This window comes from Diabrotica virgifera, chromosome 2 (assembly GCF_917563875.1).
Source record: "Diabrotica virgifera virgifera chromosome 2, PGI_DIABVI_V3a".
NCBI classification, from domain to species: domain Eukaryota; kingdom Metazoa; phylum Arthropoda; class Insecta; order Coleoptera; family Chrysomelidae; genus Diabrotica; species Diabrotica virgifera.
The window spans coordinates 93,511,909-93,525,655 of NC_065444.1; the positions used below are offsets into that span (position 1 = coordinate 93,511,909).

Below are 13,747 nucleotides of genomic sequence, written 5' to 3' on the forward strand. Positions count from 1 at the left end.
TTCTATTGCTTTTGATATCTCATTTTCTATTTTGATGTTAGCTGTCTGATTCCAATATAAGTTGAGAATTATTCGCAGATCTTTATTATCTATGTCTTTTCTTTGAAGAATGTCTCTTAGCCTATCGTGGCGTACTCTGTCAAACGCTTTTTCAAAATCGATAAAACATGCATGTGCTTCTTGACTAACGTCTAGGCATCTTTGTGTAAGAACATTCAAACCCAAGAGAGCTTCTCGAGTACCTAGTCCTTTTCTGAACCCCATCTGTGTATTACTAATATCTGACTCCAACTTTTGATAAACTCGGTTGTTGATGATTTTTAGACATATCTTTAGTAGATGGCTCATTAAAGATACTGTCCGATGTTCTGAACATTCTTTTGCATTGGATTTCTTTGGCAGTGTAATGAATGTAGACAACAGCCACTCTTGAGGTATAATACCAGTATTGTATACTGTGTTAAATAAGTGCAATATTGTACCTATTGATTCATCATTCAAGAGCTTTAGTAATTCAGTAGGTACCTCATCGGGTCCATTTGCCTTTCCAGTTTTGGAATTTCTAAGGGCCATTTCTACTTCACATTTTAGGATTTCAGGTCCCGTTTCACCATTTACCTGGACAATGTTATTTCTGTTGTCCTCAAACAATAATTATCTTATGTATTCACTCCATCTATTCATTTTTTCTGTTAAGTCTATAATAATATTTCCGTCTTTGTCATTAAGCAGACTTATTTATGTCTTCTTTGGGTTCCTGCTTTCTTTCGTAGTTTTCCATTTCTACACATTGTTCTTTAGTCCATGGTTCTTTGGCCTTCTTTATTATTTGCTTTAGGTACTTATCAACCTCTCTGTATTTTTCTGCATTATTCTTCAATTTGCGTCTTTCATTCATTAGTTCTAGTATGTCTGGTGTCATCCACAGCTTATGTTTCTTTGTAGATTTGGTTATGTGTTTCTTTCCCGTAGTATCTCTGTCCCTGACTGCTCTCCTCCAGTTATCTACCCTCAATATCTCTTTAGTATCGGTTCTTAACTCGTCTACCCACCCCTTTCTTGGTCTTCCTACTGGCCGACATCTCATCATAGTTCCGTTAAGCGTTCTGCTAGCTAGGTTTTGTGTCATTATCCATTATTATGAGGTGACCTGCCTAGCGCAATCATTGTATTTTTGCATAATTTGCTATAGAGGGTCCTTTGTAATATTGGTATAACTCGTGGTTGAACATTATTCTCTATTAACTATTATCGCAAGTGGGTTCCAGTATAGATGTTTCATCTATATAAAGTTTAAATGAGGCTAGTGATAGACAGCATCCTTGTCGAAGTTCTTTATTGGCTTTAAACGGTTATGAGTGGTTTTGTTCGACTTTTATTCTACTATCATTGTCTTCGTAAAGAGATTTTAGGGCATTTATGTAGGTGTTATCTACTCCGTGATTTTCCATTGCTTTCTGCAGGTTGTTGAGTGGAACATATTTGTTATTATTTAGCTTTTATTTAGCATTTAAATAGTAAAATATAGCTATATATAGTAACATATAAGCTAAATAATAGAGTAAGTCAATTGAAAATAAATACATAGTGCTATCATTAAATTAAATTAAATTACCTCAGGTGATTTTAGAGATACTAGCAACGCTAGCGAACATCCCTTTCCTCCAGTAAGATCAACAATTTGAGAACTTTCATCTTTTATATCAGACAATAGTATATTTGGTAACGAATCGACTATTTTCTCCGTAAGTCTTATTTCAGGAACAAAGTCATTTGGACCTAAAACATGGGTGAATAAATAGAAATAGGTATTTGTATAACAATGGAGAAAAGTGCTAATTTTCATCCCGAGAATGAAGTTTACTGCCGACGCGCAGCGGAGGGCAGTAATCATTCAAGGGAGGAAAAGGCACTTTACTCCCATGTTATACATATGATTTTCCACCTTCCTCAAATAAAAAGTCATTCTTTCATTTTTAAATAATTTATTTATGTAATTAATTAACAAAATTTATTAGAGAACTAAAACTAAAAAGTAGGTGCATTATAACTGTCAGCTATCAAATATATGTCAAATTATTAATGTAAACATTGGTAAATCAAAATAACAATTTACTGTTTTTTACCATTTTGCAAATTACAGGGTGTTATATAAATAAACGTTAAAATGTATAGATACTTACGTAATAGATAATAGAATATTGTATAGGGGGTCAATAAGTTATTTCATCAATGACATACGTCACACTCAACGAAAAAGTTACGTAATATCAATAAAAATGTTAATTCAGACAACAAACGCAATACTTAAAATTTGTCCAATTCTTGGTTTTATTGGGACAACAAAACGATGTTCATCAATTCATTATTTTCGTTCGTTGAGCCAATGTATTACGTTTATTGAATGGATGAACATTCATTATGTATACCATAATATCACTTTATTGGTATTTCGAACTCTGTTCACTGAGTCAACGAACACTATTTATTGATATTACGAACTCTGTTCACTGGGTCAACGAACACTATTTATTGAAACAACAACGTCGTTCATTGACCAACGAAGACTATTCGTTGTGTCAATAACAGTGTTATTTCTCTTAACGTATTTCGTTTATTTCTACAATTATTTCCGTTTATTGTTACAATTAATTCCGTTCATTCCCACAATAAATACGGTTTTTCTTACAAGCAATTCTATTCATTCTTACAATCAGTTTAGTTCATTCCTACTATGAACGTATTTTATATTAATAATTACTGAATGCAATAGCCCAATGTATGATATTAATTGATTAATAATAATTTTTTAAATCTATCTTTTTTGTTCTTAACCTAAAGGACTTTACACTGTGTGATTTTTCATATGATTTCACTTATACAGTGTACTGGAATAAGTGTTACACTCCCCCCACCCCCTTATTAACTTATTTATTTTTAGCACATAAGCAAAACGCTCGGACAGGTCGATTTTTAAAATAATCAAAATATATTATAAAATCAATGTTTCGAACTTTACACGATCCCTCTTCAGGTGACAGGCGCGGAGTAACTTTGATTTTTTTAATGGGAAAGTACGCCATGTGACAGCTTATTTAAAAGCGTTTGAAATAGTTATTCCAAAAATGTATTACACTTTAATCCTTTTTGAGAGCGCAGGTGCAAAATTTCGATCGAATTATTTTTAAACGCATTCATTTTTTTGGAATTCTGAGAAAACTAATAAGTATTTTTGAAAAATTTAAACGCAGAATAAAATATTACATTATTACCGAGGGCAGAAAGTCCCTTAGAATAAACAAAAAGTTTCTGTTGAATGGTATGCCTATTTGAAATTAAAAATCGTACTAAATTTTCTCTTTTTCACCCCTGGGACTTATTAAAATAATCATTATAGAGGTTCTCAGGGACTTCAGACCCTCGATAATACTGTAATATTTTATTTTGCTTTTAAATTTTCAAAAATAATAATTAGTTTTCTCAGGATTCGAAAAAAATGAATACATTTAAAAAGAATTCGACCGAAATTTCACAATAATAGACACACAAAAACTTCCTTCTACTACGGACTACACTTGAAAACGAAATGTAATTATTATTCGGCACTTTGGTAACACCTAGAGAAACTAGGGGTATCACGATAAGGAAAAGCGAAACTTTCAAATGGCCAAGCAAAACATTTATTGTCTCAACAACTACGATTATTGTCACAATGCACGCATTGATTTTCGGTATTAAATGCAGTAGTAGATTGATTAATGCGTTCGTTGTCACAACAATCAATTTCCATCTATTCAATAATCATATATTACTCTATATTAACAAAATTTGTACATTGTTTTAATGAAATCTGTACGTTGTCACGATAAACCAAGGTAATTGCTTGTCATCTACGAAATCAAGAACGTGAGTTGCTGCCAGAATTAACAGTATTTATTAAATATACGAAACTAAGTTATTGGCTGAATAAATTGAGTGTTATTGATTAATGTACTCTAGTTATTCTCACAATTATTATTCAATCATTGTGACAATAACCAAATACATTCGTCAATGTCTGTCTAAAAGTTCGTTGAAACAACAAATTAAATTGTTGTGATAACGAAATACTATTCAGTAATCACTGTTATTCAATATTACGAACTAAATTTTTTTGAGTGCACTTTTATTTTTCCTCCCTAGGAAGGAAAACTACTTTTACTCCCTAGGGAGGAAAAGTACGACTTTTCTCCCTAAAACCAGGTCAGGAAAAGTATACTTTCAGTAGAGGTAGGTGGAAAGATTGTTTTCACATCCTAGCCTGTCTAGATGATTCAGCAGTGAGTATTTTTGGAACGATGTTACATCTTTCTGTCCTTTCTTATGGTGTTGAATCGTAAACCTTGGACTAAGATATGTGCAGAAAATTGGAAGCATTGGGGATGTGGCTAAATCGGAGAATACTTAGTATCCCGTGTACTGACCGGGTCACAAACGAGGAGGTTCTCAAATAATGAAGAAGAACCGAGAGATACTGAACACCATCAAATCTCGAAAGTTACAATACTTCGGATGCAATATGAGAAATGAATCCAGATATGCCCTCCTACAAGTCATGCTGCAAGGAAAAATATTTGTAAAGCGAGGTCCAGGAAGAAGAAGAACATCTTGGTTGAAGAACTTTAGAACCTGGTTCAACACAACACTTGTGCAGCTTTTCCTCGCTGATGCAGATATGATAAAAATTGCCATGATAATCGCTAACATTCGTCACGGATAGGCACATCAAAAAGAAGATGTTTGGTAGCCCTCAGAACTAATGAAAAACAACTCTAAAATTATAGCGCTCGCCGTTGACGGTGATGTGATGTTCTGGCAAATGTCGTTATCAAAGAAATATGAGCCAATGATGCCGCCAGCCCCAAATCTATACCAATCAGTGAATTTTTAGAGGTAAATTTGACGCTCTTGCGTAAATTGTAATAAATTTGGCTGCCAACGATATAAGAATTTGCAGCAAAGCCTCTAAATCAAATGTCCTGTAACATTTTCCCTTTTCTCTAATAGCAATTCTTTATTAACTTTTTTCATATGCTTTTTATTTTTCTCTTGATATTTTATCATTTTCGGATTCCTCTTTTAATATTTCTTTGTATTTACCGGTGTTGTATATACATACATTACGTTTAAAGCATTGGTCCTTTTTCAATGTAGTGCAATGCAGCAATCTTGGCGAAGTTCTTTGGTAACCTTTATCTTTTTTGTGGCTTTTTTCCAATCTTTATTGAACTGGTCATATCGTCCTAAAACAGTACCTATTAGTTTTATCGTACTCGGTATAAAGTCCACTCTGGCTAATATTTTTCATAGACCTCAAAAGCAGGATCAGATATAGTATAAGAATTTTAAAACCTCGAATATCAGAAATACCACTGTGTAAATACCAAACAAGTGGTAAGTGATCCTGTGACATCTGTGAACAACATTTTAAACTTCAAGCACAGCACACACAGCAAATAAACGTATTGAAATAAACATATACGGTTGTATTTAGATTCAATGCATTCAAAATGTAGTCAAATATTATACCAACACGTATCTTTAGCGATCTTTAACGAGGAAGGGGATAAGAATAAAAAAAAACATCTTATCTGGCCCACATACTTCGAAACGATAAATACTCTCTACTACACGTCATCATGCAAGGAAGAGTAGAGGAGTAAAAGGCTTGGGAAGAAAGAGGAAATCTTGGCTGAGAAATATCAGAGATTGGACTAACCTCAGTGTTGAACAGATATTTCACGTTGCAAAAGATAGAGAAGCGTTTAAAGAAGTGATCGCCAAGGATAAAATGAGTGTAGATAGCGACTAAATTAAACTGTAAAACCCAAATGTCACGCCACTATGAGCGATGCTCGAAATATTTGTACTACACTGAGAGAGTGGTACGGATGTACCTCAAATAAACTTTTTAGAGCAGCCGTCTCTAAAATACGAATAGCTATGATGATTGCCGACCTCCGCCGCGGATATGGCACTTAAAGAAGAAGAATGCATCAGCAGTTTATCAGGTACATCAGCATACTATCTAAATCAGGTACTCTGCGTCCAGTATGAATGTGAAAAAAAATAAACATACACGGTTGAGTTTCGATTCAGTTTGAGTCTTTCACCATCCTCTGACACGTATTTCTAGGTCTGCTCCTCATCAGAGAGGCTCGTAAGAAGACTGGACATATGGAGGTATCAGCTTCAAAAGTAGGTAGGGGAAATATGCCTGAGACGGCATACTGGCTGAGATGGCATATCATGCGTTTTTCGTAAACTATTCCAAATTTGGTGCCTAGTGTGACAGTTTTCAGTCCCTTAAGTTAAAATTTGTCAACATTGTTGAACTTAAGCATGTTAGTTTTATTTTGACAGCAGTAGCTTTTGGAATGTTAATTAAGTACGACAAAATATTTATTGACTTTTTTTGTATCACATTATAATTCGCGAGTCTTTACACCGGAGTTAAGTTTTTAAATTTTATGATGTTCTTTTACCTTATGCCTATCACGCCTGTATCGATTTATATCTTAAAAATGTGCTTAAGAAAAATTAGGTTAAAAAAACGGTATGATTGCAATGTTGCCTGAGATGGCATAGTAAGCAGGTGGTTTAGATGGCAGAGGTATGCCATCTCACCCTTATGCGTTTTTACACTGCATTAATTTTGTTATATGATTGAAGTTTATCGTTACAGTTATGGGTCGTTTTAAGAGAAATTCGAACCGACAAAATCGATTCCGTCGATGTTGAGACAAGTGACGAGGAAGATGCTGCTTGCATTTTTTGTAATGGCCTCTTTTCATTATCTCGTTCTCGAGAAACCTGACTAAGATACCAAATTTGTGGCAAGTGATCATATTTCGAATGTGCCGGTGTACCCATGACTACAAAAAAAACTATTTGTGACTATGTCGAGATTAGTGCCTTTATTTCAAGGGTATGCCATCTTACCCACATGCATGTGGGTGAGATGGCACATGTAATACTTTAAAAAAAATTTTCAGAAAAAAACTATAATATGTACCTTGTTAAAAAATAATGTTATATTTATGTAAATGTTCCTAGCACTGACTTTGATTTTTATTACATGTCTAACTCTATCGATTATCGATTACAAAACATTTAAAAAAAAGTATGCCGTCTCAGGCATATCTCCCCTAAACGTTTAATATTGGTGCACAATAAAGAATGGGTTTACTAACTACTAAGAACTTACCTTCGAATGGATACCTAGCTTCGACACAAGCTCTTCCTTCGTTTGCGTTAATATTACAACCACAAGCTGCGGTATATATAGCATATCCGTTTTTATAACTAGTTTTTGCTTCATGAATTTCAGTCTTATGTATCAATATATTTATTTTAAAAGTTTTGTTATTTGCTTTCACTGTAACGATGATATACTCTGGTAATATGTTTCCTTTTCCTGATGAAAACTCCTTAATATGTATGCTAGTAATTGGATATCTCTGGTCTCTTGCGGTTAGGTATGAAAAGCCATAAACGAAACTGAAACAAAAATATACGATTCAGTGGTCGTTTGCCAAAAGCAGATATGTCTATTTTTGGTACTGTTCAGGCAGGCGCGGATCCAAGGGAGGGGCAATGGAGTCAATTGCCCCCTCCTTGAGACCTCGTCTGTTCTCTACTGACACTTTTTTTCAAGAAAGAGATAATTTTACGATTGAAAATAAAGGTTTCTACATATTATCATGCACCATGTTTCCGGCACGGAGCGTAGTCTCCGAAAAACCTGATTTTACAAAGGGGTATCTGATACGATAAGTTCCGGACAGTATGAATTGTTCATATTTAAAACCATTAAAATCAATATTTTCCGGAAACTAAACGCTACGTTCTGGAAACGATGAGTGCATGATAATATGTAGAAACCTTAAATAGTCAGTTTTGTGTCCTGTTGATAACTGAAACAAAAATATGTCAGAATTCCTTGGAATCGAAAATTATAACCCTGAACTGGTACGGTGGGTCAATATTGACCAAAAAAATTTAGCTTGACAATTTAACCAATATTGCAATTGACGCATGGCACTGGCCAGCTATGAATTCTCCTATTTTCTACACTACATTACTCTCAGTTGACCTACGACCATCGTGCGTGCGGGCGAGTGTTTTTTTTTTAAACTTAAGTTTTCAAATAATTTCAAGGTAAAAACACCCTAGACTTTTTGACAGTTTGACTAAAATCCTTAATTTTTCAATTTCATTTCTTTTTTACAGGTCGAACATAAATAAGTCGGAAAGAAAAGTATTCAGATTGGCGTTTTTTAAATATTTCTATTATTATTTTGTAACTTTTTGTATCAACGTGCAAAAAATGCAATGTTTATGTTTGATTCATAATAATAATGTATATTATGATCTGTATCCATTTATTTTCTTGTATATTTTTCCTAAACGTTTAATTAATAAAATAAACTAATTATAAGGTAACATATTTCGCATATATATGTAAAATCGTGCAGGTTTTATACTCGCGGGTTACCATTGACCCAACATAACTTAGATGGTAAAGGGTTAAAAGACTTTGGAACATAATAAATGAAGAATTCCCACAATATATCTGTCTATTACCATCTAGTGCCAGAGACCAGATAACAATAGTAATTGCCGTTGCTATATTATGGTAATTTGTTTTCTATTCTCCGTTTCAAACGTTAGAATCAGTATGGTTGTATATTGCAAGCGAGACTGCCATTCGGTGAATTTTCATAAATAAATCCTCCTTTAGTATTCCACAGCACACAGCAGTTAACAGGGATAATCCTCTACAAGTACCTGCCTAATACTACATTTCACAACCGCTGTCGTTAAGAGCGGCAACGTTGTCAACAAAATTCTCATTTAGTTTGCAGTAGTCCTATTCTCCGTACACTGAATCGCATGTCTGACATGCGGTATAGAAAGGTTTGTATTGTTGACTGCAATAAAGTAGGGATTTAAAAATTGGTTGGTCGACAGAATCCGATGTGGATAGACCTAAAAATAGGAAAAACCCAACTAATAAAAAACTTAACTACCTGCTGTGGTAGGTACATAGTACGTGTACATATAGACACTAAGATATTCTTGTTTATTCTTCATCCTGTTCTAAAAATGAGTTACTAAAAATAGAACGTTTGGAAATAATATGTTGTTGTATTCATTGGTATGTATAGAAAAGCATCTTGGTAACACCATGCATTGTCGGTTTAAAATGCATCAATAACATTTGCTCCTTCACAATTTTACTGAGCAACTTATTGCAAAAAGAATCATTAAATTTAATTTCTGTTAAAAACTGATCGCTGATCTACTTGAAAAATTGCAAAACGAGAGAAACAGTGCTCAAGCTGAATTTTCAAAAATTTGAGAAGACGTAACTGATTTGGCCAACAAGCTATAACTATCCGTAGAAAGACCACGGATTTCTAGACGTCAAACGAAACAGCCCATTTTGAAAAAGAATCCTGCTTACGCCAGTGACGAGAAAATTTTTATTTTATTGCCCCCTCCTTGCAAGGTTGCTGGATCCGCCGTTGTGTTCAGGAGAGCAAATTCGAATTTCCACGACGGTCATAAAATTACAGTTTTACCTTATATGTGAACTAATATAAATAGATGTATAAACATTAAACTCAAAACCAAATATATTTCTAAAACTGTGATTTTGTGGACATCGTGGACATTTGAATTTGCTCTCCTGAAAAATATCGAAAATGGACATATCAGCTTTTGGCAAACGGCCACTTAATTAAGTTTGTTATGAAAAAATTGTTAAAATTATTAATAAATTATTTTGCAGTTAAATAGAAGTAAACCTTTACTAAAAATAAAACGATAAAAAATGCAGGTGCATGGTTCGAATTGTTTCTTGATTACCCTAAAATAAAGTAAGTTTAACTTAGATTATTGACGCATACATTATCACTTTGGGTATTACGTATGAACACGTATTACAGGTGACAGGGGTTCGCTGAAATTGCTTGCTATTAGGGCGATAGACGCGACGGGTAGGTGCTAATTGATTTATTGAGGTAAAAAAATTTTAGTTTACGTTTAGACATTTAACGAAAACACCAATTTTTTGTCGATAAGTACCTAAACATTAACACCTGGACTGCGGCGGTTAAATACGTAAGATACTAGTTCTTGGGTCACATGCCCCCGGAGATACATTATGATCTGTTCTGTCTGTGCGTCACATACCACGTATAGCATGTGAGTACACGTAAGTAGGTACTTCATGTCTCCTAGTATATAGAAGTATAACTTTTGCATAAATGTGTACTAGATACAGAAAGTTATTAAAGAAAAATCAATCTACTTTCCTCTCAAACAGGACATGCCGCCAGCGTCTAATGTAGGATAGACAGCTAATCAAATTTTCTATTTAGTCCTGTCGCCAGGGGGGGTACAACGGCCTCCTGTATTCAGATGGACTTACCCAAGTTTTTTTATGTATTTTGACCCGTAGAACACGAATTTTTTGGGTAACAGTTGATCCGGATGTCGATAAGATTGTTATAAACAAAGAAGTTGAGGAATTACATAACAGCAATTTCTCGCAAAACAAAACATGTTTTTGTATTTTTTGGGCCATTCTAACCAAAAAGTGTTCCTACAAATTTTTTCGTAGGATGCATAGTTTTCGAGATAAACGCGGTGGAACTTTCAAAACATCGAAAAATTGCAATTTTTGTACCCGAATATCTTTTGATTAAAAAATAAAATAGAAATTCTGCTTACCGCATTTGAAAGTTCAAGTCAAAGTATATCGGTTTTAGTTATTTGCATTGCTAAAAATTTATTATTTTATTGTTAAACAAAAGTATAAACACCTAGTGCTGGAGTGATGTTTTCAATGATTTCTCATTTAAAATCGAACGAGTAGATAGAGTAGGTACAAGTGCAAGCGAGGCTATTTCTACGTAGCATGCATGTAAACGCATGTATTAGACACGGGAAACACTATGTGTTTATAGCTTTTTTTAGCAATAAACACATAAATTTTTAGCAATGTGTATATTCTAAACCGATAGAATTTGACTTGAACTTTCAAATGCGGTAAGCAGAATTGCTATATTATTTTTTAATCAAAAGTTATTCGGGTTCAAAAATTGCAATTGAAGACCTTGGGACCAGAAGGGGACATGCCACCAAACAATATTTTGGAGAAAACATCATTTTAAACTTATTTTCAAATCCTGAACTCCAATTTTTAAATTTTTCTTGGTGGTAAGGCCCATAATCGTTTGTAAATATGATATTAAATACACAATAAAAGTATCACATATGTTTATTTAACGGTTCTTGAGTTTTTGAACATTTTTTGAAAAAATATGAGGCTTATCCCCTTTTGTATAAAAAAATATATTCTAAAATATGAACATAAAATGAAACAATAAAATAATTCAGTTGTCAAAATTTTCAATATCTGAAAAGTCTTCCAAATGTTCAATGTCTTCCAGCGGTTCATTATTCTCAGTATCTGGTAGAATCTGTTGGCAAGCACCAATTTCTGCCTACACTGTTTTTTGCAACCGCAAAGTGCACCTAATTTTTTTGGTTCTATTTTCTTCCCATTTGTATTTATATACATACTCGTAAACTAGATTTTTTTTAGTCTTGAGCTTAATTTTTTTATGTCGTTAGGTATCCTTGTGTCTCCATCTAGAAGGCGCCTTCTTTTCTGGAGTTGGCAAGAGAACTCGAGAAGTCTGTAGGGTATAAACCTATTCATTTTCCTACAATGAAGTAGGTATTTTACTAAAAAGGTATAAGCCACAAAAAACCTTTATAACAATCCTAGTATTTTTAGGTTTGAAAAATATAACGTAAGGGGACAAGCCACACAGTAAATAAACTTACTGTTCCTGAGCTTATATTTTCCCAATCGCTACTACTTCCTGATACTGTATAGTCTTTGTCATCTTCGCTTTTATTTAAAAACGGATCTTGGTCACTGTGTTCAGAATCAAACTCAGAAAAGTCTATTTTCCGTTTACATGCACGGGAATGTTCCGCCGCCATGTTGATTACTACTGTGGCTTGTCTCCTTCTGTTGCAATATAACGTAATGGTGACACAACGGGACTTAACTACAGCGGCGCCATCTATGAGAAAACTGCTGAAATTTTCTGTTTGGGACATTAATATGGTCTTAAAGTGTGCGATTTTTACTTTAACTCATTTTTGACGAAATTGTGGCTTGCCCCCTTCTGGTCCCAAGGTCTTCAATTTTTCGATTTTTTGAAAGTTCAACCGCGTTTATCTCGAAAACTATGCATCCTACGAAAAAACTTGTAGGAACATTTTTTGGTTAGAATGGCCCAAAAAATACAAAAATAGGTTTTGTTTTGCGAGAAATCGCTGTTATGTAATTCCTCAACTTCTTTATTTATAACAATCTTATCGACATCCGGATCAACTGTTACCCAAAAAATTCGTATTCTACGGGCCAAAATACATAATAAAAACTTGGGTAAGTCCATCTGAATACAGGAGGCCGTTGTACCCTACCCCCCTGGCGACACAGGACTAATTGGAGGTAATTAGATAAAATTAAAGGTGTTTCAGGTGTAAATCAGAACAAAATTTTTACAGAACAAACGCATTTTAAAATTAATTTGTGATTTCCGATTATTCTAATTAATTATTAGTCCAGTCGGGATAGCAATTGACCTTGCATTACGAGCTGCCCCAAATTTAATTTTTCTAATACTTAGGGAGGGATCAATAGTAGTATAAATTTAAAATCTCGACTGAATTTGACCGTTGCGTTAGCCGCCATCTTGATTTTAAACGAGAACCGTTTTTGATCAATATCTCCGTCATTTTCAACTTTTCGACAAAAAGTGTAAAAACTGAAATTGTTTAAAATGCGATTTTCTATAATTTCGTTTATTGTAATTTTTTTCGTGCGGTCGTTATTTTCCGAGTTATGGGGGAAAAATGGTGACAGTTAGAGCATAATTATTGATTTATTGAATTATCTCGTTTATTATTACCAGAGAACGGCAGTTCTCGTCAGTGGCGCACAACCTCAACAACAATACCCCTACAAGCAACACGAAATTTTCGATTTTCTAAATCTGACTGAATTGAAAATTGGACCAAATCCCATCTTAAAGTTTAAGAAAAGACTCACCCATCCATATGTCAACTCTCCATTTTGGTCCAAGGGTGTGGATTTTACGGCTCTTCCCATTTAGGGTCTGTTTTTCGTTCTCGGACCCAAAACTCCCAAAAATTTCAAAAATTTAAGTCCGAGCTTCACGGTTTCTGATAATACTGATAATACTAATAATACCTTTCTAACGGATGTCTAATTTTGAAAATCTGTTATAGCATTCAAAAGTTACCGAGCTCAGAAGCATGACTCAATTTTTATTTAAAAGGGGGAAAATGTTTGTGGATATGTTTGTATGTGTGTATGTATGTGTGTGGAAAAGTTACACTGATCTGAATTTTTTTTCTTTTTTTCAAGAGGATGTTAAGGCCGATTCAGAACCGGTGTAATTTTTGACTTCTAACTACCCGTAAGCCAGCTAGAGGGCTAGGGAGATACAAAATAGCATATTTTTGGGCGTATACAGGGTGAGGCAAATAAAGGGCCTATTAGAAATATCTCGAGAACTAAAGGCAACAGAATCATGAGAATTGGAATAAAGGGGTTTTGAAGGATGATCTATTAAACGAAAATATTTTCATCTCT

The 13,747-nt window shown here is 34.0% G+C and overlaps 1 protein-coding gene across 3 annotated transcripts in view; it reads right to left on the reverse strand.

The window, feature by feature from the left end:
- The window catches only part of LOC114349493 (uncharacterized phosphotransferase YvkC), a 118,587-nt gene that overhangs the window by 63,385 nt on the left and 41,455 nt on the right, over window positions 1–13,747 (reverse strand). For all 3 annotated transcript variants that reach the window (XM_050643850.1, XM_050643848.1, XM_050643849.1), the window contains exons 7-8: window positions 7,247–7,539; window positions 1,616–1,779 (exon numbers count right to left, since the gene is read on the reverse strand). In XM_050643850.1, coding sequence (XP_050499807.1) covers window positions 1,616–1,779; window positions 7,247–7,539 — 457 coding nt within the window. The remainder of the gene's footprint in view (window positions 1–1,615; window positions 1,780–7,246; window positions 7,540–13,747) is intronic.